This window comes from Hippoglossus stenolepis, chromosome 11 (genome assembly GCF_022539355.2).
Source record: "Hippoglossus stenolepis isolate QCI-W04-F060 chromosome 11, HSTE1.2, whole genome shotgun sequence".
Lineage (NCBI taxonomy): Eukaryota > Metazoa > Chordata > Actinopteri > Pleuronectiformes > Pleuronectidae > Hippoglossus > Hippoglossus stenolepis.
In genome coordinates, this window is record NC_061493.1 from 10,702,618 (window position 1) to 10,727,675 (window position 25,058).

A 25,058-nucleotide genomic window follows, 5' to 3' on the forward strand; every position below is an offset into this window, starting at 1 on the left:
ACCCATTAAACCTTGGAGCAGATCTGGACAAAGGGGAAAACACGAGAATTTTATGTCCACTTTCTTCAACATTGCGACATTGGTGTTCTTTTGACATTTAAACAAATTTCCCATGAAATAATGAATTGATCTTAATTTTTAAAAATAATCTGGTATATTAAGAGCAGAGATATCTTTGATTCTGTCCAATTTGGTGCAGCTTGGTTCCATAAAGAGAACTGTTGGTTCTTGGCAGTGGTACGTGCTCTACTGAGTGCCATTCTAGTTTGTAGCGTATACCGGTGAATGTGTCATCTCAAAATGTTCTCTATTGATTTGAATAAAATTTTAAATTTTATTTGTATAGCGCCAAATCACAATATCCATGATCTCAAGGCACGAAAAAAGAGAAAAACTCCCTCATTAACTGGAAGAAACCTGTAGATCCAGACTCCTGGTCATAGAAAAGACCAATGACATGTTGGTGTTACTAGCAACACCTGAGTGACTCAGAAGGCATGATAAACATACTGCGATAAATGTTTATAAATGCGATAAGTAAAACATGTTTTCTGTATTAGATTTTCTCCAGTTGTTGTCATTGCTCACACACAACAATAGACTTTCCTGCAACTACTGACATGTTGCATTCTCTTGGCCGTATAGACAGTAACATGTCTAGTAGCTCCCTGATGCATGCACCACAGTGTGTGTGTGTGTGTGTCAGTGTGTTGTGCTGCTGTGTGTGTGTGTGTGTGAGCCCTCCAGTTGCCCTCACAAAGCCCACTCAGGCAGACTGACACAAGTCATCTGCATGCCTGGGTAAAGGCATCATCATCATCATCATCATCATCGCCAGCATCATCAGCAGCAGCATCAGCAGCAGCATCAGCAGCAGCGGAGGGGCGGGGAGTTCACATCCAGTAACGACCACCGACAAACCGGGAGAGCCTCCTCCGGTAGCATCAGCACACACCAACCAGGGAAGATGGTCGCGGTGCAGACGTCCCCCACCTCGGCTCCTGCGGCGGAGTGGATCTGCTGCCTGGACAAAAGGTGAGTCGGCTCCGCGGTGCAGCTCCACACACACGATCACACTGTTTTCTCCTTCATTCATCCGCGTCAACGTGATTCGTCGGGAACCGGCGATTGCTGCGTGCGTGTGTGTGTGTGTGTGTGTGTGCGTGTGCGCGCAGTAATAGCGTAATATCGTGTCATGTCGAACCCTCCTGTGGTTCTCAGCGGATGCACACTCCTCATCGACTAATGGCAAAAGCTGCAGAGCAACATCATCTTACACCTTTGTATGAAATCCCTGCTTTTCGATCTCCTCGGTCAAAAAGGCGTTGGTGGCTTCGAGGTTCACTGACACGTCTGTGCTGTGGAAGATGGCTGATGAGGCGCACATGGTTTATGTCTGTGTGCTTAAATCAAACAGCTTCACTGTAAAGAATACACCACTGGGGCGTGTGCGTTAGTCATCACATGGAAATAAGGATCAGGGAAGCACAGTTTCCCCACATTTCCCAGTTTGTCTGCTCCGACTGAACAGAACAGGTAGCAGTACCTGAACCAATCATTTTACAGGATGATGATCAACCTCTAATGGTTGCTGTAGGATTTGAGCCTCTGTTGACACAAAGGGTTTATGCCTCTTATCCAGGAGAGATGACTGGCTTTCAATGACTAAATGAAAAGGCAACTGTGCACCAATTACTAGAAGTGGGCAGATGATACATCTCACACCTAAAGACAAATCAATGATCTAAGACATACACCCCACTGCTCACACACCCACACATTCTGAACACACCTCACTGTGACACATCCTCGTGTTACCCCTGGCAACCAGAAGCTACCATCTTGTCTGCTCATCCTCACCTGGAATAAGAGTGGGTGCATGCACTTCTATTTTGTCATTCATAAAAAGTAGTTGCAGCTAAAGATTCACATTCTTTTTGATTAATCCGCAAGTTTGAAAAAGCACAAGGAGAAGGTGGCATCTCCAAACACCTCTCAGTTCACTTTAGTATTATAAAATCACTGAATATTCACATTTGAGAAGCTGAACCCTCTAAAACCGTGGGCAGTTTTGATGTCTGTAAAGACTTAAAATAAACATTAAAGCCAATAAGTTTTCTGTCGATTGAGTAAATGATCAGTCGAAATAATCTTTTTCAGCTTTAGATTTCTGTAAAATATAATGAACACAATATTATTGTGTGATGGGTGTGTCTTATTATGCTATGTCGACAAATCTGGAGTTTTAGATGACAGCATCCGCCAAACACTGAACAATATATAAATATATCTTAAATCAAATGCAGCCCATAAGCAGTGGGTGTCAGTAAGAGCAGGTTAAGTCAGAAGAGGAGCCCGGACAGGATGTTATTATCGAGCACCGGCTGCTCCTCAGCTATATGCGCCTCTTATTCAATCAATATCCAGCGGTCTATGTGTGTGTGTTTGTGTGTGTGTGTGTTTGGGAGCTTTCATCTACAGTATCTGTTGATGTGAGCGAGTGAGGAATTAGAGGCAGGGAGGGGGGGAGAGTAAGGTGGGAGACACGAGGTTAAGATACTGATATATCTGTCCGAAGACATTTATTGCAAGTGAGTGTGAAGTATGTGAGATAAGATCTGATTTGTTTTGTTCAGTGCCGCCCCAGCAAGGTAAAAGACAGCCCAGTCAACACATTCACAGCCCCACACACACACACACACACACACACACACACACACACACACACACACACACACACACACACACACACACACACACACACACACACACACACACACACACACATTGGCAGTTCTCACACTTTCTGACGACATACCAGGATAAACCCATTGGGCTTCTAAGTTAAAACTAATGTTTCCTCCATGGAACATGTAGGTTAATTTGCAAAGATGTCAAGGGCTGGATGAGTAATTTGATGACTTGTTTTTAAAAGAGTAAATTGAAGAGTGTATATAGTGATGGATATTCAGTGTTTTAACAGGATCCCAGGTTGTTAGTGGTGATGCAGATTGGTGCTGAAAGAACTCTGCTACAGTTACATTTTAATCTGCCACAACAGGAAACATGTTTGTGTTGACATTTTGGTCAGCCAATGATTTATTTGTCTGGAAACACTGATTTATTTTTGTTTTACTTCCCCAGATGGAGGTTTCCTAAAATATTCTGGAGAACCTTCTGGTGTCTCTCCGTTTTCCTGTGCAGTGTGGTCTATTCGTGAATCCTTTGAGTGTGTGTGTGTGTGTGTGTGTGTGTGTGTGTGTGTGTGTGTGTGTGTGTGTGTGTGTGTGTGTGTGTGTGTGTGTGTGTGTGTGTGTGTGTGTGTGTGTGTGTGTGTGTGTTTGTTTAGCCATAATTTGTGGTTGAAAGCTGAGATCTTTGCTGACATGGGCACTGGGGGAGGGCGGTGGAGTAGAGGAGAAGTCAAGGAGGAGAGAGAAGGGCGATGGAGGGAGGGAGAGGGAGATAAGGTGAACAGCTCTCAGGTCACATTCGTTGTACACCAACGGGCGAGGCAGATTCCACCAGACAGGCAGGAAGCGAGCGAGCGCATGCATGACAAACGAAAAGAGAAAGAACAAAACAACGAGGCTTTGAGCAGAAAATTGGAACTGACAGACTTAGGCGTTTCACTGTAGACGGAGAGGTGAAGGGGTGGTGCTGGTGCTGTCCTTTTAACCCTGCAGAGTCAACCTCCGTGTTTGTCCCTATTACAGAGTGGGAATCCCCCTGTCGAAACCATTAACCCAGCGCACTGTGGGATACGATGCTCTGTTGGAGTTACCGAGGCAGTAGGTGGGTGATGGGAGGATGAGTCAGAGACAAGAAAAAAGGGAGAGAAACACAGGAAGAGAAAGAAGAAGACCTGTTTGTAATGGCAGATGTTGTGGGACTGGGAGACATGTTTGGCAGTGCAGCCCTTTAAGCACAGTCTGTTTATCTGGGAGTACCGTCCCAGCTACTGAGGACAATCTGCTGCTTTGGAACACAAATATATGTGTGTCTATCTCTGTATGCACATGTGCATGTGGGTAAAGAGGGAGTCGCCGCTGCCTGTGAGCTTGCAAAACATAAATACTGGGATAGTAATTGCATGATATATATCTGAGGATATGGATGGGAGGGGGCACACGCAGTTTGTGCCAGTAATGGAGAGGAGAAAATAGGGAGACATTTGTTCATTTCCTTCATCCTGAGAAAAACTTGCAAGTCTGGATGGAGATGGAGATCAGAGAAATATTTAGTGGAGGCAGAAGAAAAAGAGGAAGAAGAAGAAAGCTGGGAGCGACGGGGAAAGGAAGGAGCTGAGGGAGGATTGGGGATAGGCTGCCTCCTGTCTGTGAAGGAAAGAGCCCACGCTGCATTAGTTATTCTGTATGAACACACACACACACACACACATGCAAGGCTGAGTCACGAGCAGAGGGAAAATAAGTGAATGAATGGGGCTAACTGCAGCGTGTGTTACTCTCATACGATTTAGTTCCCCCCCCCCCGCTCTGTAGTTCTCCTCCACCACATTGCAGAGCCGAACGTTTAAGCTCTCAGATGAAACTTCCGTGTGCTCTCTCGTGTCTGTGTGCGCTCGCCCAGATTTCCAGCAGTGACGCGCTCGTGTGTGCTCAGATTTAAGCGTATTAGAAATAGCTGCCGTACAAATGAGATCTTGCATCAACACCCCTGTGGGGGGTCTGAGCCAAGCGAAGTAACGCCTGCAGCTCTCTACTGTTATCGCTGAGGCACCAGACTGAACAATGAACCACACGTACACACACACACACAGACACTCACACAAATGCGTAGATAGCAATTGTACACCACTGATTTTTCATGTTTTAACATATTTACTGGTAATTGCAAATATTTAACATTAATACAAAGCCCATTCCACAGCACACTACAGGTTTTTGATTGATTTCCTATCCTCCATCACAGTGAGCAAGTTCCATCATGCAGTTAAACACCACTGATGTATCTATTTGACCCCTTAATATAAGAGCTAATGGTGTTTGTGCCCAGGCCCTCGGAGCGCTCAGGAGAGGACGTGGACATTATCCTGACCAGACTGAGAGAGGTCAAAGCGTTTCGGAGGTTCCCGTCACCCCTTTTGGTGCAGATCTGCGCTTCTGCCTTCTATGAATGCCTGGAGAAAGGCATCACGTGTACGTACACAGTCACACACACAAAAACACGCTACAGTTGGATTAGGAGATATTGCTACGCTACAGAGAATTATACTCTTGTGTTCAAATGAATGAAAGTCAGGCTGCAGGAGATCTTTGATGTCTTCTTCTAAGAGCTTTTAGTGGGATGCTTTGGAATGCAAAGCACTGTGTTCAGGCTGATTCACATGTGCACATGAACCATGCAAATGTGAGAGGATGTGAACTCTGTGGGTTTCTGTATTGTAGAGCCAGACCAATGTGGATCCGCTACAGATATTAGGTAGTAAAACATTTCTAATACCAGTATATCAGCTGATCTGTGTGTCATAAAGAAATGGCAATGACTCCAGATGTCGTCATGAAACCATTTGAAACAGTTTAATGACAAATATCTCAATAAAAACAAAACACAAATACAATAAAAATGTAGAATTTGAATAATAATACAGAAAATAAACATATTTTGGAAAATGTAAACATGAATTGATATCTTTTCTGCATTGTTTATTCTGTATAATGCAAACACACATGTTTTACCTGGTTTACTGTATTGAATGTATTCTGACGTGCTGTTACTCCACTGTTTGCAGTGTTCCGACAGGGAGACATCGGCACCAGCTGGTACGCCGTGCTCTCGGGTTCCCTGGATGTTAAAGTGTCAGAAACAGCCAACCACCAGGTAACGTCATCAAATTCAATTCCTACTGCTCAGACTGGAGCTACAGACACAATAACCTGCTCACTTTCTGTTCCTGTTGTGTGTCAGTTCTGCGTTTATCCTGTGATTCATTTCAAATGAATCTTGGTTCATGGACACTAATGGACGCATTTGTTTCGAAAATACATTCCTCACGGCTTCCATTTACCTATTCCCCCTTGTACTATATTCTACCATAACCCTCCCTGTCAAGCGCCAGGCTGCTCTACGTGATGTTAGAGAGCTGGTCCTGCACGACTCCCTTCATTGCCGACTTTGTTTTACTACAGTAGTTTATGTTTCTCAGCTGCTTAAATACGCCGCAGCAAATCTGCCATGGCGCAGAAAACAAGTCCGTTGAGAATCGTGCTCTGGGCCTGGCTTTATACCCCGAATGTGAGAGTCTGGAAATAGCGTTATAATGTATATATAGAGGAGGAGAAGGACATGTGGGCGAAGGGAGAGAGAGAGCGAGAGAGGATTTGTTTCTTAGGGAAAGACAGAGATAAGGAGCCTCCCCATTGTGAAATGTCCCTTTCATGCACTGTATGTCGCCCTAAAGTGCCACCACTGGCCTAGTTTCTGTGGCTATATATGAAATGACAGTTTGGACAGCTGAAAAAAGGTTTCCATAGCATGCAGAGTATTTGTCTAAATCAATGTACAGCGTGGATATACTATGTGTGTTGTGTTGTGTGTGTGTGTGTGTGTGTTTACATTTCTCTAGCCTGTCTAGAGATATTTTCCTTACAGTAGCCTCTGTTTACCAATCCCTCATATTTGAATTCATATGCATTCATTTCCATATATTAATCCGTCTGTTCACCGTGTCTCTCCATGATCGTTAAGCAAACCTTAGACGTATTGATGATTATTACTGCTCTAGTGTCTCAGTGAGTTTATACTGGTATAAAACAGGACCATATCACTGACAGATGAACAAATATGTTTTGTTTGCGTGCAGGATGCAGTCACTATTTGTTCACTGGGGATTGGGACGGCGTTCGGGGAGTCGATCCTGGACAACACACCACGCCACGCTACCATTGTCAGCAGAGAGACCAGCGAGCTGCTGCGCATCGAGCAGAGGGAGTTCAAGAGCCTCTGGGAGGTGAGAGGGAGAGAGAGAGAGAGAGAGAGTGTGTTTGGAACTTCATGATTCAACATTATCTCTGTTTGACTCCTTTCGAGACAAACACGCATTGCAATTGTGCTTTTAACCACAAGAGGGCTGCCCACCACAACTTTGCTTTTTGTTCCCCTTATTGGATACACACCTCAGGGGACATGCAGCATTGAATTGTGTAAGGTACAGAGAGAGAAGGGATGGTGTAAATACTTTGTGTGTGTGGCACTGGATTGTTATGGCATCATTATGCACCAAACAAATCATGATGTGTGGCTCAGGTATCTATGAACTGATATGAGCCTATTTTACTGCGTTGGAATGAGAAGCAGTTACACAGGAGCCTGAGGTGATCTTTTGAAATGTCGTTGAGCCAGCGTAGATGACTATTTTAATAAATAGACTGTTTATTTGTTCATAATCTGCTGAGTATCCCGAGCGGTCACAGTTAGAATGTCAAATCCTGGCTTTTCTCATGGCAGATATTGTGAGGTCACTGCACAAAAATCCAGTGTAACAAGAATGTTTCTCAAAAGAGCACAAACCTCCACCAGCTCCCAACAGTCCCCTTATGAAACCACATTTAAATTCACTTGATCCAGATGTTTTATTTGGATCTGCACCTAATTGCACACGCTCATAAATATCAGTAATAATTATAGTCCCCCCAGATATGTCAGATTTCTTTCATCAAGATCCATGAACTATTCCCTGGGAAATTGATACAAATGCTCTCACAATGCTCAAAGGGATAAAGAACTCCTGCATCCGCACCTTTATCTGAACGCACTTCCATCTTTAGATGTTGTGGAAATCTGTTCAGCAGTTTTTCTATAATCCTGCTGACAAACAAATGTAAAATGTAACCTCTCTGGGCTTCTTCCATTCTAGTAATTAACATTAGTTCCTACATATGTACTTTTACTGCTACAAAAGTCAATAGGATCCAATTCTTCAGAAACTAATGACACATTCATGACCAAAATGCTTTTTAAGAGGACATGACCCAACTGATGCCCACTCGATACTTTTTTATTTAAACGGTAAGAAATAGATGTAAAAATGCAAAAACAATGATCTTTCATTTTGTGCTCAAAGAGAGACATTAAAATCTGTACTATTGATAGTCCTATTGGTATATTACAGATATAACTTAAATCATTAAAACACTTTTAAATGCATTTGTATATTAGATAAATTAATTCATGATGAGCAGTTCAGATATTGCAAACAGATACTATCATACCCTCTCCTGGTAGAATAAAAAGTACTCAGTAACATGGACTCTGGCGTCATCTTTAGGAGTTGGCAGTGTGGTCCCTGCCTCTCTGTGGGCCTCCTGGTTGAGGTCACCATCTCCATTCACAGGGTCTCACTTGGAGAGGAAGTCCTGGCAGAGCGGCGGGTCAGTTCACTGTTGCTTCCCACTCAGCACCCAGACCCTCGGCTCTGCGCTTTATTCAATCTGTTATTTTACATTGTCAGATCTGAAAGGTTCTATTTTCTTTTAGATTGAAACCTAATTTAGTTTTTCCACGTACACATCATTCCTTTAAACTTAGTGTGACAACACAATATAATACAGTTGCAAGAGGACATTTTATTTCTTATTATAGGCAAAACATTGATTTTTTGTGTCCTCCTCTGCACCTCAAAATCAGACTCCAAATCCACCCGGATACTTTTACTAAGCACATCATTGACTTTAAAGCAGTTGGACAACTTTATTCTTATTCCCTAAGTTAAAAAAAAAAAAGAAGCACGAAATGATGTATATGTGGCTTGAGTTACTGCTCTGATAATCTATGGTATATTTTAATTAAATTAATTAAAATAAAAAAAAAACACCATTGACAAAAGTGCAGAACATGCTAAAAAATATAAAATTGAACAAATATTTACAAATTTGAAACAGAGAATAAATAAAAAATAGAAAAAAGCAACAAACTGTTAGACATCCTACATATTTAGTATTAAACACATTCATGAATTTATTTGTATAATTTATGATAAAAATAATGACCTCTTCAATATTATTATTACTAGATGAATTAACAGGGGAAAAAAAATTTCATTTAATTCCACAGGAAATGTTAGAAGCAAGATAAGACAACAAGTGATCATTAAAGCGTGGGCGCCAGCCATCTTGTAGTGTTTTGTTTGTCGCCTAAGTGCACTCGTTCTCTCACTGTGTTTTCTATTTTAGGACAGTAGACATGAAGCAGAAAACATAGCCCAGGGTTGTCCTGCTTTGGATTTCATTCAGCTCATAGTAAAAGGATGTTTGTGTGCATGTGTGTGTGTGTGTGTAAGTGCTTGGGTTAATTTGTGTGCGTGTGTGTGGCGAGTGCTATAAAGCCTCAGGATGAATGTAGTCATGTGTTTGATGAAAGGATGAAAGAAAAAAGCGCTGCTCCATAATTCTAACACTAAGTGGCAGTGAGGTGAATAAACAGGGTGTAGATGTACAACAGCTTGTTCTTTCTGATGGATATGTGCAAATAAACAGTGTGTCAGTCTGCTGATGTGTCGCCTGGCTGGTTTACGCACACTCATCCCTCTTGGACGTGTCCCAGGTCAAGCTGGAGATCCTAGTCATCCTGGAGAGTTGTATACGGTTGTAAAGTGATGAGAACACAAACTGTCTGTGGTAAATCATTCAAAAAGTAAGATTAAGATTTACCTTTAGGTTTCTAAATGCGCTGGGGAAGTAATTTTAAAATGCACACGTAATTAATTCTGGTAGTTTTGGGCAAAATAATCATAAAATGTGACATAAAACGGAACAGGAATACGTTTCCTTACTTGTCACGTGGGCAATTAAAACCGACACATGCTGCTGAATATCACAGTCAAATGAATGAACATAATAACTCACTGACAAAAATAAATATTGAGCTGATGATGACTACATTACAATAAAGTTGATGATGGCACAGGCTACACAAATAAACAAACACTATTTTGTATTACTTGAGGGTTTAATTAATATAAATATTACAGCTGAAACATTTGATTGTATGAGAAGTACCTTGCAATTTAATTCAACTGTAAAGTTACATCGTCCTCTATATTTTGAATGTAATTACTGCAAAATCTAGAAATGGCCATAATAAATTAATCGTGCAGATGCATGTGTCCAACTGATTTTACAATAATACCATCAGTGAATTGGGCTGTTTCCTGACCATTACTGTTTAGTGGTAATCCACCCTGTAGTTTGTGCGTAATCCTGCTAGTGAACAGACAGACAGACGCAGACTAAGTCTATTTATGCATATATCATTTCCCAGTAGTATACTATATAGTATATTATAGTATAGTAGGATATACTGTGTATATATAATGAAGTCCAGAGGGCAGGTCAAGACTAACCTGGCCCTCTCAACCCATTTGTCTGGTCTGGTCCTGCTTCCACACCCACCACGACTGCAAATCCCACAGTGTTGTAAAAAGTCAAACAGTGTTCAGCATGAAGGAGAAGACTTGGCCCTTGTTGTACAGGACATCTGTGCTATTGTTATTATAACACAAATTTGTGGGGACTTTAAAGATAGTCTTCCTCAGACCTCCTTTCTACTGTCATCCTGGTCTAGAGAGGTATACGAAGTAAAAGAGAATAACATTTCCATAACAATGTATTTTTCCCCAGCTTCCTTCCTTTTTCATCGCTCCCTCCCTCCTCACTACTCCTTTCATTCACTTCCTCTGGTTGCTTTCTCCGTCTCTCCCTCCCTCTTTCTCTTCCACCGCCGGAGCAGCCCAGTCATACGGCGACTGAGATCACCGTGGTAACCTGCCAGGGGTAGAGTGGTTTGGTTCTTGGCGAGAGAGGGAGAGCGGGAGACGGAGAGAGACACTGAGGCGACTGTGTGACAGGAGGAGAGAGAAATAGAGAGAGTAGCTTGTTTTGAGCAGGATGCTGTCCTGTGGCATGTGTGTGAGTTGGAGCGGAGCAGAGGGCAGCTCTCTGGGGTTCTAGGCAGCTGAGTGTGTTCCCTCAGGTGAGTCCTGCTCCTCCACTGTCTGTGTCGTCTGGACTGTGCATGTGGGGAACATAATCCTTCACTCTCAGTTGTCATACTTTATGTAAATTTACATTGTTGTTGTTTTTTTTATATATATTTGTTATTGAAACCTCCTGAGATAGATTTGACTGTAATATTGGGCTCTGGTCAATCATCTGATTGTCCTCTTGGTTACAGAGAAGTGGTGTTTGTGTCAAACAGACGTCCACTCTGTCTCCCTCTCTCTCTCTGTGTGTGTGTGTGTGTGTCTGTCTGTCCTCAGAGGGCATGGGTTGCTTGGTAATGACCTTGCAGATGACCAGTGGCACATTCAGGCTCATAATTACCTGCTGTGTGGATTTAATGTCTCTGCTGTAGAAATGAAAACACAGTTTATTAATTCTAACAGCTGTAAGAGAAACATCTGCACACACAGCAGCATTGGTAGTTCTCATTAACCCCGGTTTAAATGCTGCTCTGTGTGTGTGTGTGTGTGTGTGTGTGTGTGTGTGTGTGTGTGTGTGTGTGTGTGTGTGTGTGTGTGTGTGTGTGTGTGTGTTTGTGTGTTATATAATGTTAGTTGTTCTGCATGTAAATGATCTTGGTTGTACAAAGGGCTTTGTTTTGAGGGGTATTTGCTGTGGGTGTGTGTGTCTGTGTGGTTGTGTGTCGACATGTAATGACTTTGACGCTTTATAGAAGACGATGTGGTAGAGTTGACCCATCGCAACAGTTGAGGTGTAAAATGTTTTAAAATCTGACACTGGCTGAAAGTGCCCGTGTGACTTTTTGTCTTTTAGAAGCATCGTCAGAGCCTGGCTGGACTGTTGGCCCCTCCTTATGGAGCGATGGAGAGTGGATCTAACAATGACAGTGAGCACGCACACACACACACACACATACTCACACATTGCGACTCAGGAGGTCGAGAGGGTCGTTCACTAACCAGAAGGTTGGGGAATTGATCCCTGCTCTTCCACTTTGCATCAGCTGTCCTTGGGCAAGATACTGAACCCCACATTGCCTCTGACGGCTGTACCGACAGTGGGTGAATGGTGTGTGATAGAGAAAACGCTGCGTATAAAACAGCTGTATAAATGTGTCTGTGAATGGGTGAATTGCGGCTTTTACTTTAACATCCTTTGAGTGGTTGTAAGAGTGTAAAAGCACTAAATATATTCAGTCCATTTAACATGAACACAAACACTGAAATAAAAGAAACACTGTAAATGTGGCTGATACGGAAAAAAGCATAATGTGCTTTAATGACTCTTATTACTGGAAAAGGAAAAAGGAGTTCTTCATGTTTTATTTAATGAATAGAGTGTGTCAAGTGCTCCGTCGTCTTTTTTTTACGATCCTCTATACCTGTTTCCCACCTAATCAGGAATCCTCGTGCAGGTTGTTTCCCTGCATGCTTTAGCATTTAGCAAATAAGCGATTTAATAAATGGTTTGTGTATTCTGCAGAAGACTTCAAATGCACCATGCTCATGCTCGTTTTTGCTCCTCAGGACTCACAGACAGAGAAAACATTAACTCCGACTCGGCAAACAAAGCTCACAACAAGGTAACCACCCACTCTGCCTCACAGTTGTCTTGGGTTTGTGTAGGAAGTAAAGATAACCGTATCCTTGAAATAAGCTCTGGTTTTTGAGAACTGGGTCTTTCCTCTCGGCAAACACAAAGCATGAATGAACCAAACCACCATGGCTGGGCAGCCTCAGTTTGTCTTTGATTCCTCGAGGCCTCTCTACTTGTGTCAGAATATCTGTGTTGACAGCTCTGCACGAAAATATGTAATTATATCGCCCAGTAGATTAGTGATGTGTGAAGAAACTTGATTAGTACGTATGTTGTATGTTGTATGTATGTTACGAAGAGCATGATAATGAACCTAGTGTAACGGGAGCACAGTGTCATAAAAGCGAGCACCGCTGCGTACGCACATGTTTGTGAACCAATCAGAATGTCAGAATGGATTTTTGAAAGGTGTGTGTGTTTTCTCTGTGAAGAGACAAGTGAGGACTCACAGCTGTGATCCTCTGTACTTATGCTAATGCTAACTAATGCATGCACATAGAAGAAAGATCCCATCTGCTCAATTAGCATGCCTTTCTTTGTTGTTTTCAATAGCAGTTGTGTGCGTGTGTGTGTGTGCGTGTGTGTGTGTGTATGTGTGTGTGTACACGTCTGCTGGTTTCCTCTGTCTGAGATGCAGGTGTGATCTGCAGGGTGTTTGCTATGTGTGCAGTGTTTCCTGTTATGAGTGCTCCATATATATCACTTGCAGCGATCAAAATCAAGGTCAATTTTATGTTATTACTGACATTTTCTCCAAAACATTAGTCTGTCAGATGAAGATATTTAACTTGGTAAATTGCTTTATCTGGCACAAACGTTGGATGACCTGATTAGAAGTTGGAGGTCAAAGGTCAAAGTCAAGCACCACCTGGCGACTATACATGGGACGGACATGTAGACATATACGTACAAACATTAAAACACACAGTGTTGGTGGGACAGCCCGGGGCCGCTGCGTCCACACGTCCTTGCAAACGCCTCAAGAGAATCCTTTCAAATATGGACTCGCAGATGAACTGATTAGATTTGGATTTTCAAAGGTCAAAGTCACAGCAGCATCACTAAAGGTTTTCGGCCTCTTGAACATGATGTCTAAAGTCTGCCTCGTCACTTGGACTCAAAGATTAATTCATCCTATTTCACCGGTTAAAGGTCATATGAATCTGGAAAAAAATGTCTCTGGATTGAAAGTGCACTGGTTGGCGGCTGTATAAAAGAGCGTGGCGGTAATTCCAGTCTTTTAGATGTGGATTAAGATTGGTTTTACATAAATGTTGCAGCACAGAGGAAGAATAAAGGATTGTAAGTGTTGCCTCTTGGATTCCAATTAACACCCCTTCACTCTGCCTCCCTGGTGTTCGGCAGATTCCCTCAGAGAAACTGCAGAGAGCCGGGAAGGTTCTACGTAACGCCATCCTGTCCAGAGCCCCGCACATGATTCGAGACAGGAAGTATCACCTCAAGACTTACAGGTAGGATTGTTTACAACCATACAGACTGTGTGTATTTTTACAGAATTTTACTATTAATGTCTCTGCGGTTTACTATTTGTGTAACCGTGTGTTTTCCTGTGTATTGCAGACAGTGCTGTGTTGGCACGGAGCTGGTTGACTGGCTGGTGCTGCAGAGTGCATGTGTGCTCACACGGTCCCACGCTGTCGGGATGTGGCAGGCACTGCTGGAGGAAGGGGTGCTAAACCACGGTAGCTAACACTTTGGGTGTTTTTATGACTTTCTCATCATGGTGCATGCTGCTAAGTTACTTACATCACATAGTTGTCATGATGTACTGCAGGGACTTCCCAAACCTCTGCCACAAAACAGCTGGTTATTACTATGCATATCGTTTGATGCATAAATTCGATTTTAGTGCTTCTCAGAGTAAAAAATGCAGGCTAAATTTGAGGGTTTTGAATCTGAACATCATTCACAGTGAATGTTAGAATGAATTCCAGAGGGAAAATTAACTACAAGTTTTAAAGCATTGATATAATATAAAGATTTAGTCTTGATTAGATTCACACACTTCAAAGATGATTTCTGAAATGATGTTTTGAGATGATAAAAAACAAACAAGACAGAACTCTGTTTGAATGTTTACATGTGTCCTTTGACACGTGTGTTCTTGTCGTCTCGCACTTCAGTGGACCAGGAGCTTGGCTTCCAGGACAAGTACCTGTTCTACCGTTTTCTTGATGATGACGAGGAGGACACGCCGTTGCCTAGTGAGGATGAGAAGAGGGAGAGTGAGGAGGAGCTGCCGGAGACCATCCTCTTCGTCGCTCAGATTGGCCCCGATGCCCTGCTGCGCATGATCCTCAAGAAATCGTTAGTCAGCCGATTATAGTGCATTTACATTACACTAGCAACACATTATGAGTTGATATAATTATATATATGATATGTATATATAAATATATATATCATATATTCATGTGAATTAAGGAAGCTCATTTCACCATCCCTACTTCCTGCTGCTTTTTATATGTAATTTACTCCTCTATGGCAATATTATCTGTTTTTCATTTATACTGTAGAGAACCAAATCAAATGTAAAACCATTATATAGCTTCATCATTTCACATGATGATAATACCGTATGCTACATTTATGATAAACTGAATGTTATATACAGTATTATCATAGTGAGTATTCTTCAAACCACTTTAGCATTAAGATGTGTCATCTGCAATATCCTCAGCATGATGAGTGGTGGAGTGCATGCATGAGATGTTGGTGAGTTCATTCTGACTAACCCCTGTGTGTGTGTGTGTGTGTGTGTGTGTGTGTGTGTGTGTGTGTGTGTGTGTGTGTGTGTGTGTGTGTGTGTGTGTGTGTGTGTGTGTGTGTGTGTGTGTGTGTGTGTGTGTGTGTGTGTGTGTGTGTGTGTCTCTCTCCCTAGGCCTGGTCAGAGGACAGGAGATGACCTTGAGATCATCTACGATGAGCTGCTTCACATCAAGGCCTTAGCTCACCTCTCCAACACTGTGAGTCAGCCAGAGGCTCCACTTCTCTTTTTAAAGGCACCGCACTGGTTTAACTCACCAGAACCACATGGCACAGTTTTTTTTTTGTGAGTTTAAGCGTTGAGGGAGAAGTTGGTGTCACAGGCGATCCTCTTACCAAGGTAAAGGGTAAAGCATTCGCCACGTGGAGGAGGTCTCGAATCTTCACAGGCTCAAGAAGTGATTTTCCTGCTAGATTATGAACATGAGCAGCGACTCGATGTTCTTACAGCATTGCAAATCACAGGAAGCACATTCATAACCACAGGGCTTACATTTAACCAATTAAGACATAATAAGTCAGCAATGTTTTTATAAATAAATCCTTTGGATCAGTATATTTTATGTGTTAATTTAGCAAAGTATGGTGAGAAATCCTGTCCTAAAACATTTTTAGTACTTTTATCATTTATTACAGTTAATTGACTTGCATAACCTTTTAGCTTAGGTTGTACAGAGTTAAGTGATGTCAAATATTTAACATTTAAGAAATGACATCCCATTAAAAACCAATGCAGACCACTATTCCAGGGTTGACTAGTTTTTAGTCCCACTGACCACCATTCATTTTCTGAATACAGTGCTTATATATAGAAATTACAGCACGATAAAAAAAATGTACAAGGAACTTTGTCATTGTACTTTCATTATGATCTTGTCATTGAAAGATATTGTGATCTGCTAAAAAACAATATATAACCTTCATTTGGAAACTGTGTTTTGTGCTTTGCAGGTGAAGAGGGAACTGGCAAGCGTAGTGATTTTCGAGTCGCATGCAAAAGCTGGAACCGTGTGTGAGTTTTCACTTTGAATGCATTTTTGTTTGTGTAGCAGTTTTGGTGTAGGCTCCAATTTGAGCTATTTTTCTTTTCTCTGTGTACACACAACAACATGATTTCAGATCCGTGGGCTGGGAAGCTAAATGAATTTTAAGAATAAAGAACGCCGACCTGCTAAATAAACACTCCCAAGATATGTTGATATTTCTACACTTTGGGATTAAAGCATGCTGAATTAGCAATAAGCATTTCCTGTTTTTATTATTTACTGTTATACTGTTACACACATGAGGTATGATGAGCATCTCTATCCTTTGATGTCACAACTTATTTATAGACACTTGCTTGCGATGGACATTGGAGATAATGATGTCCTCAGGAACTTTGAGTCAGATTCCAAAATATCTAAAAATATGTGTATCATGTCTGTGTGTTTAGATATTCCTCTCCTCCCCCCGGGGGAGAGAGCGCCTGCGGTTTGAAATGCTCTGGTGTTCAGGATGAATAAGAGGTTTAGTCACGTGTGTACATGTCCTCTTTATCTTCCAGTGTTTAACCAAGGAGAGGAGGGCACATCATGGTACATCATCCAGAAGGGCTCAGTCAATGTGGTGATCTATGGCAAGGTGTGTGTGTGTGTGTGTGTGTGTGTGTGTGTGTGTGTGTGTGTGTGTGTGTGTGTGTGTGTGTGTGTGTGTGTGTGTGTGTGTGTGTGTGTGTGTGTGTGTGTGTGTGTGTGTGTGTGTGTGTGTGTGTGTGTGTGTGCGCGTGTGTACGCATGCGTGCATGTGCTTGAATGCATTCACCCACCTACATGTTTAAGATTTGCTGCTCATTGTGTCTGTTTGGATCCGAGCAGCAGTTTGCTGGTGTTTCCCTGTGAGGCCGGGAACCACCAGTAGAATCTGCTCGTGACTCATCACTGTGATTAAATGGCTTCAGGGATTGTCCGCATACACAAATTCACACCACACAACCACTAGACAGGCACATGCACTGTTCGTGTTCATGTGTGCGCACGTTGATCACACTTTTAAAGTACATACACAAAGGTATTCTGCACACACACATACATATACACATAGGTACACACACACATGATTCATCCCAGTCTAAAGTGCTCCTGCTCCTTTCTGATTTTTCCTCAGGCCTTAAGATAACTAGTGACCTGTTTGTGTTTGAGCTCTGTTTATATCTTGTTATGTGTCTGTCTGTGTGTGTGTGCCTCAGGGTGTTGTGTGCACACTCCACGAGGGCGACGACTTTGGGAAGTTGGCCCTGGTCACAGATTCACCTCGAGCTGCCTCCATTGTCCTGAGAGAGGACAACTGCCACTTCCTGCGTGTGGACAAGGAGGACTTCAACAGGATACTCAGGGTGAGAGCTGGACTCTGTCCTGACTCTGATGGGACACACACTGAGTTACACAAGCATCCAATTACTCCAAAGTGTTCACAGAGTCAGTACTGAATCAACTGTGTCAACCTACAAGTCAAAATGTAGATGTAATCCACTGTACTCCTTGTAAATGAAAGGAAATCCCATAAATTATATTATTCAGTCTGTCAAAGCTTTATGCTGCACTGTCTGGTACTGCTGTACAATGGTTGTCTCCCCCCACTGGTATATAAGGTGTATTACATTTAACCTTTTAGAATCCTGGGCTAATCTGGCTGTTTTTGCATGCTTTAATAATAATAATAATAATAAGAAGAAGAAGAAGGATAAGAATAAGAATACATTTAATTTCTATGGTGCTTTTAACAATGCTCAAAGACACATAACATAGGGTTAAAATATAATGCAGAATAACTCTAAATACAAATCACATGTTAAATATAAGATTTCCATTTAGCCTTCATACACCACATCAAAACAATGTTTCCCTTTGCCAAGGTTTGACATCTGTCTTTCAGCACAACATTGCCTATACGACAAACAAGTTCTTCTACTTGGCACAGAACACACAACACACATCACATGATTTGATCACACCGGCGTGATCGCAGACAGGGTTAGCTTCCTATTTGACGTGCAGTGACCCTGTGTTGTGTGTTGTGTGTTGTTGTTCCTGCAGGATGTGGAGGCCAACACGGTGCGTTTGAAAGAACACGAACAAGCCGTGCTGGTGTTAGAGAAGAGTCCCCGAGCCTCCACCCAGGGAAGCATCAAGTATGTGTGTGTTTAGAAGCACATGTCCGCATGTAGAACCAACAAATGCACATACTGACGTAGCTAGAAGTAAACAAAAAAACGTATGTGCCAATCCCTCTTTCAGTTTTGCTTTAAAGTGTTGATTTGTTTTATTGCATCACTGTTGAAGGTACACTGTGATATCAGGAATGCCAGAGAAGATTCTTGAGCACTTCCTGGAGACCATGAGGATGGACATACATCACAATGATCCAGGTAGCCGGAAGAAAATTATGGATTGGATTTTAAAAGATGGTTGTTGAGGATATCTTGTGTCATACATTGCATATAATTGTAGTATATTGGGAGCTCCTCATATTGTTCAACTATAATATTTTTCCTCTGAAACATCGCATTTCTGTTGAGCCCAGGTAGTTTATTGTGATATTATGTTGTAGGCCATGGATTTATTTAATGAAATTTGCACACTGTGAGTTATGTTTTTGTTTACCCTCAAATTAATCCTTTACTTAATCCCCAAAACACGGATGTTGTTATACATATCAGAGGTTGTGCAGGCCCGAAATCAAATGCATTACAGTTAAAGATGGAAGATTAGATAAATAAAAGGAATGGCTTTTTCACAATCTTTTTTTAGCCTCCTAATTCTCTTGCACTTCATTTCCTTTGTTTCCCCTCTGACTCTCTTCCCTCTCTTCCTCTCCTGTCAGACCCAGCAGTGGACGATTTTGTCCTCATGCAGTGTGTCTTCATGGCCAACAGCCAGCTCTGTCCTCTGCTCATGGCACAATATCCTTTCTGCCTTCACGCTCTCTTGCTCTTTCTGCCCTGGTACTTCGGCATTTTCCTTTTAAAACTCATATTATATCTGTGATACCCACTTATCAAGTGCACTGACATATCAGAACAGTAGCCAACATGTTATGTTGACAGCATGTCAGCGGGGCCAGTTGCAGCTCTGCTTGTGGAAGCGCTGAAGCAGCAGTTTGCCATCCAGCACTAATGAGCTGCTGACTGAGTCCTCACCTCCTCACACCATAGTAACAAGTTGTAATCCCAGACGAGAAGGTCTTTTCTTGTTGTCTTAGTCATTGAAGTGCAAGTGCTCAGCTACTTGTGTTTTACAGCGGCTGCAACCATGATTACACAATATAAACAATAAACACTGCCCTCATTTTTATTGAGGGATGCAGTGAAGTGAATTTATTACAGCCACAGGCTGTTTCTAATGATGGACGACATGTCTCCACTTCTTCCCACTCTCTGGAAATGAAGCCCAAATATACCAGAATATGAACGCTGCCATCTTAGAAGGCAGAGTCTTCACAGTAGTATCTGGGATGGAGTCGCAGTAGCAAGGTCTCACCGACACACGTGCTTGATCAAGTCAGTCTCACCTGTCAATCATGACGTTTCACTCCATTCTAATAGCATCAAATAACTAATTAAAACCAATCTTGCCAGAAATGTCTTTAGGTGAAGAACTACCTTAAATGAGAGAAACCATCTTTGAGAAAAAATTAAATGATTTCCACTTTGACTATTGGTCAAAGCCCCATCCACAATCTATCTATATTTGTATTCATCTTTAACCTCGTGTGCACCTACCATGCGGTATCCCCACCCGGCTCTGAGCAGGAGAGGTTGGAGTATGCACTGAACAGTAAGAGGAGGGCCCTGGTTATCACCCTGCGCTGGGCCAACACACACTCATACCTGCTGCAGGAGGAACCGGCCGCACTCGCTTTCCTGGAGGTAAACCCAAGCAAAGTTTCAAAAGTAGTAAATCACACCACTTGCACATGTGATGACTGTGCTTCCTTCTCTCCGTCTCTCTGTGCAGGAGCTGTACGGAAGTCTATCAAATGACTCTCGGATGCTGAGAGCTCTGAAAGACTTAGTGCCTGACCTGGAGAAAATCATCAAATTACAGTAGGTTTTCAGCTCCCACGCATTCAACTTTCTCTCCGTGTTTTATGTTCCAACCCCAGTTAAATGTGTTCATTGCATCTTTATGTCTACACTTCTTTTACTTTGTAGTTCAGAAGAAGCCAAAGCAACAAAAAAGGTACGTTCAGACCAGTGTTTTTAGAAAATGCTGCATCACAGTGATGCAGATACTCACATGTTGCTCTTTGTAACTTTGACAGAAAACCCTATTACGACAATTCAGCGACGGAGAGGAAAGGCTGCAAAAGAAACAACCCATTAGGAATCAGGACGACAGTAAGTACAGAAAATTCAAATCTTCAGTATGATCTCATTGTATCTAATGTAGGACTTGTTTCGTTTGTTCTGTGTGAATGAATCTTCATCTTGGACATTTGATCAATTCACCAGATGTGATCACATACCATGTAATTGTATTTCAGGATATTTTTGTTTTGTTTGTGTGGTGTGTGTGTGTGTGTCTGTGTGCGTGTGTAGTCCTACTAAAGGTCTACTGCAGCGATCACACATACACAACCATCCGGGTCGCCGTGGCAGCAACGGGAAGAGAAGTGATTGCTGCTGTGGCCGACAAACTCTGCATCACAGATGAGCTGGTGTTGGTCCACCTGAGCTCTGCCGGTGGTAAGAACACTCAGCTGCTTATTGTACATGAATGTACCTTAAAAACTGATCCAGGATGTTCGAGGTGTCTGTGTGCAAATGTTGGGACATATCTGGGTCCTGCTGCTGAGCGATTTCCCTTTCGTGTTACAGAAAAACTAATGTTGAAGCCAAGTGACGTGTCAGTGTTTTCGACTGTGAGCCTCAACGGACGATTATTTGCCTGTTCTCGTGGACAGCTCAGCAGTCTGGTAAGAAGACATTTTGATTGAACTGGTTTATAGCACTAAAGACAAATATTTGAAAGCATACTGGTCAAAGAAACAACATATCAAAAACAAGTGGAGTTGGAAATGTGATAACTGTAAACTTGGACAAAACCACATGTGTAAATGTGTCCCGATGTGTGTGTGAACCTGGGCTCACTATTTATATATTTGTTTTGCTTGTGAATTTATATGTGCTCTTGTTCTTTGTGTGTGTCTCAGACTCCTCACCCGGAGCAGGAGGGCCCCACTGCAGGATCCATGTCAACCTTTGAGCTGATGAGCTCTAAGGACCTGGCTTACCAGATGACCATGTATGACTGGGAGCTGTTCAGCTGTGTACATGAGGTATCACACGTGCACATACACACTGAGAACAACCTCAGGCCAGTGGTGACCAGATTACAATATGTTACAGGCACAGTCTTATAGTCGGATAACAGTTTGGATCATACATATGTAACCTTTCACTCAAAGTTGGCTTTTACAGGACCTGTCCACTAGATGAACTCTAAACCTACTCCTCCTCCTCCCGTCTCCTCCCGTCTCCTCCCGTCTCCTCCCGTCTCCCCTCAGCACGAGCTGCTCTACCACACGTTCGGCCGGCAGAGCTTCAGGAGAACCACGGCGAATTTGGACTTGTTCCTGCGGAGATTCAACCAGGTTCAACTGTGGGTGGTCACTGAGGTGTGCCTCTGCGGACAGCTCAGCAAGAGAGTCCAGCTCCTGAAGAAGTTCATCAAGATAGCTGCGCAGTGAGTTGGACCTGCTGCCGACTGTCACACGCTTCACATGCACGTCGTTGTAGCACACAAGCACTTAGAGGAGGAGTTCCTTCATTTCTTCGCTTCATTTCTCGCTTGATTGTTTATTTGTCTGCAGCTGTCGAGAGTTCAAAAACCTGAATTCGTTCTTTGCCATTATTATGGGGATGAGCAACCCAGCTGTCAGCCGACTGACCCAGACGTGGGAGGTAAAACGTCTTCCTCCAGAAACGCATCGATCTCAAACCTCCTTTACATTCTCTTGTTGCTAAACTCACTTCTCTGTTTATTGGCAGAAACTCCCCTCCAAGTTTAAGAAGTTCTATGCCGAGTTTGAGAGCATGATGGTAAGCTCCCAAACAAAAGTGGCTTTTGATTATGTCTGTAATGGGTCAGTTCAGCTTCACTACACACTGGTGGTAGTTACGGGGTTTGAATCCCTATTTGCAACCACTTTCAAATCCGCTAGATCCAGATAATCATTTGGATGTGCACCAAATTGCACACACTTATAAAAATCTGTCTGATTTATTCATTAAGATTAGTAAAAATGTCTTGACAACCTTATCTCGCAATGTTGAAGCTAGTGATAAAAAATTCCTGGATCTGCACCAGAATTTAATGGGTTCTTTCTTGGCCCATGTCCCATCATTACACCAAGTTTCATGGAAATCTGTAAAGTTGTTTTAAACATTATCTCAGAGGTAAAATCTTACTGCCTGACCCGATATCATCACATCATCAGTGCTGAGAAAGAAAAGCAAATAGTGTTTTTCATCATCATGGTGAACCAACCTCTACATGTATTAGGTATTAACTCTGTCACTTTGTCTGTTAACAGGACCCATCCAGAAACCACCGGTCCTACCGACTCACTGTCACCAAACTGGAGCCGCCAATCATCCCCTTCATGCCCCTCCTTCTCAAAGGTATCAGTCACTGTGAATGTCGACGCGTCCGAGTACATCCGTATCTGTGTCTCCTGGAAAACATTGTGGGACAAACATGGCCGCCATTCATTCTCAGTATTTCTTTTCAGATATGACATTCACACACGAGGGCAACAAGACATTTATTGACAACATGGTCAATTTTGAGAAAATGGTGAGTTTCTGTGTGCAAAGAAAAGGCTAAATGAGTTTTCTTTAGGATAATAACAATAATTTGTACTAATAATAATCAGTATCTTAACAGTGTCATATCTTTCCTCACTCGCACTCGACCAATATTCTTATCTCTTTATTTCCTCAGCGTATTATAGCTAACACGATTCGGCAAGTGAAGCATTGTAGAAGTCAACCTTTCAGTGAGTGCTACTTTATTTATCCCATTTGTCTACTGCTTTTTATTGTAAATCCTTCAAATCACGTTTTCTTCTTCCTCTCCACTTCTTCAGATCCCGACATTTGCCAACCAAACAAAAACCAAGCAGAGGTGCGGGGTTACGTCAGGAAGTTCTGCGTGATTGACAACCAGAGGGCGCTGACGCAGCTCTCCTACAGGCTGGAGCCTCGGCGGACATGAGCTCCAGACCTCCCACCGCCATCGCCTTCTCTGTGACGTTAGCATTAGAAAACAACAACAACAAAGACAAAACACACGTGTTACCTGGATAGAAATAATACAACTTGAATTATCAGTAGCAAATCACAACAGTAAATGACTTAAGCACTGTCATGGACTCTTGTGGATCCAGGACTTATACTGTGCCATTAAACGCCTCTTCTTCCTGGACAGACAAACTGTTTAGCTGCTCTCCCGTCGCCGTGTCTCAGCCCCCCCCCCCAGACTGATGGTTTATTAGCTGTTGCTGTTTGGGACCTGTTAGATAGAACTGTAATGTATAGAACTTGAATCAATATCCTGCATGACTGAACTTCATAGGCTTTGCGTTCTATACAGTGGATTTCTATCGGAGTGTCCTGTGATGTTGTGCTACACCCCCCCACCCCCCCGGATGAGCCTTGTTTACAATATATTACTGTAGCTGCCTGTCAAGCAAAACCATTCTCGTGACGGCCCGACTCAGAGACAGAAAACACAGAGGACCCCACAGACTGTAGTGAAGACTCCTCTTTTCCCCTGTGGAATATACAGATGAACATCCCACTTATTTACTCCATAACCTACACGAGCGTTTCTTTAGGATTTAATGTCCTTTAGGTGAATATCGATGTCCCTTAACTAGTCATATAGAATTCCAAAGCTACTTAACAGAGTATTAGTCAGATTAAAGCCCCAATGATATCGCAAAAAGTGTTCCAATTTGTCACCATGCGACTGTGACGAATCTAAACGGTAGAGAGCCTCCCGCACTCTGAGGGGAAATCTCGTCATCTCCCGGTTTGTGTTCAGTCCGTGTTCAGTAATTTTATTTTTGTATCCGTGGGTGTAGAATTTGAGTGTGTTCTTGACATCGACGTGTCATTAGTTTTCCTTTGAACTCAGGAGCTTTTGATGTGATGGTGTGTCAGTCGAGAACTGTCCCCCCCCTCCCCCAGAGCAGCCTGTAACTGTACTGTTTGTGTGGTCTGCCTTGTAAATAAAAAAAATAGCTAATTTAACAGTGAAAATGCTCCGATCACCTTCTTCAAAAAGTGTGTCCTGCCCAAAGTGGTGCCGAAGTTTGGTGATGCCAGTCGTCTGTTCAACACTTGGATCCAGCGAGAATAGATCTCAGCTACTGGAGACATCTGCTGCGGAGCTAAATTATGTTTTCATCACTTCCTGAACGGAAGGCGCAGAGTTAAGGTTGCACCAACACGTCCAACCTGTCTAACAATAATCTTTAATACACACACAGCTACTTCATCATCTATTTTACACGCCGCACAGTCTGTGAGATACGTTTATAATATATTCTATTGCTCTGGAGGTAATGAGTCAAGTCATCGTCAAGTGGCATCACTTAGAGGACACTATTTCTCTTTTTTTAATGGAAGACCTGTGTTTAAAAGAG

The 25,058-nt window shown here is 42.5% G+C and overlaps 1 protein-coding gene across 3 annotated transcripts; it reads left to right on the forward strand.

Annotated features, from left to right (window-relative positions):
• Nucleotides 1–339: 339 nt before the first annotated feature.
• Nucleotides 340–24,593, forward strand: LOC118118428 (rap guanine nucleotide exchange factor 4). Of its 3 annotated transcripts, XM_035171648.2 has the most exons (30): nt 352–1,035; nt 5,020–5,162; nt 5,756–5,844; nt 6,827–6,973; nt 11,796–11,868; nt 12,509–12,564; nt 13,944–14,050; nt 14,160–14,281; nt 14,723–14,906; nt 15,481–15,565; nt 16,317–16,377; nt 16,912–16,988; nt 17,593–17,739; nt 18,440–18,534; nt 18,686–18,771; nt 19,227–19,305; nt 20,121–20,271; nt 20,360–20,448; nt 20,557–20,584; nt 20,667–20,742; nt 20,944–21,090; nt 21,223–21,320; nt 21,558–21,683; nt 21,912–22,090; nt 22,218–22,308; nt 22,396–22,446; nt 22,941–23,028; nt 23,139–23,203; nt 23,351–23,405; nt 23,496–24,593. In XM_035171648.2, exons 1-30 carry the CDS (start codon nt 968–970, stop codon nt 23,621–23,623), a joined length of 2,991 nt encoding a protein of 996 aa, XP_035027539.1. In that variant the 5' UTR covers nt 352–967; the 3' UTR covers nt 23,624–24,593. The 3 variants fall into 3 exon arrangements, 2 of the variants coding, with proteins under 2 accessions (XP_035027539.1, XP_047197799.1); XM_047341843.1 differs by lacking the exons at nt 352–1,035; nt 5,020–5,162; nt 5,756–5,844; nt 6,827–6,973 and adding an exon at nt 10,749–10,992; XR_004697917.2 differs by lacking the exons at nt 19,227–19,305; nt 20,557–20,584; nt 20,667–20,742; ... (8 more) ...; nt 23,351–23,405; nt 23,496–24,593 and having other exon boundaries at nt 340–1,035; nt 20,155–20,271.
• The last annotated feature ends 465 nt before the right edge of the window (nt 24,594–25,058 follow it).

Excerpts from the sequence above, each read along its gene's own strand:
- LOC118118428 (XM_035171648.2), top strand. The coding sequence starts at position 968 with ATGGTCGCGGTGCAGACGTCCCCCACCTCGGCTCCTGCGGCGGAGTGG. Across the intron at positions 21,321-21,557 it reads GTGGACAGCTCAGCAGTCTG|ACTCCTCACCCGGAGCAGGA; the intron begins GTAAGAAGACAT and ends TGTGTGTCTCAG. Across the intron at positions 22,447-22,940 it reads CCGAGTTTGAGAGCATGATG|GACCCATCCAGAAACCACCG; the intron begins GTAAGCTCCCAA and ends GTCTGTTAACAG.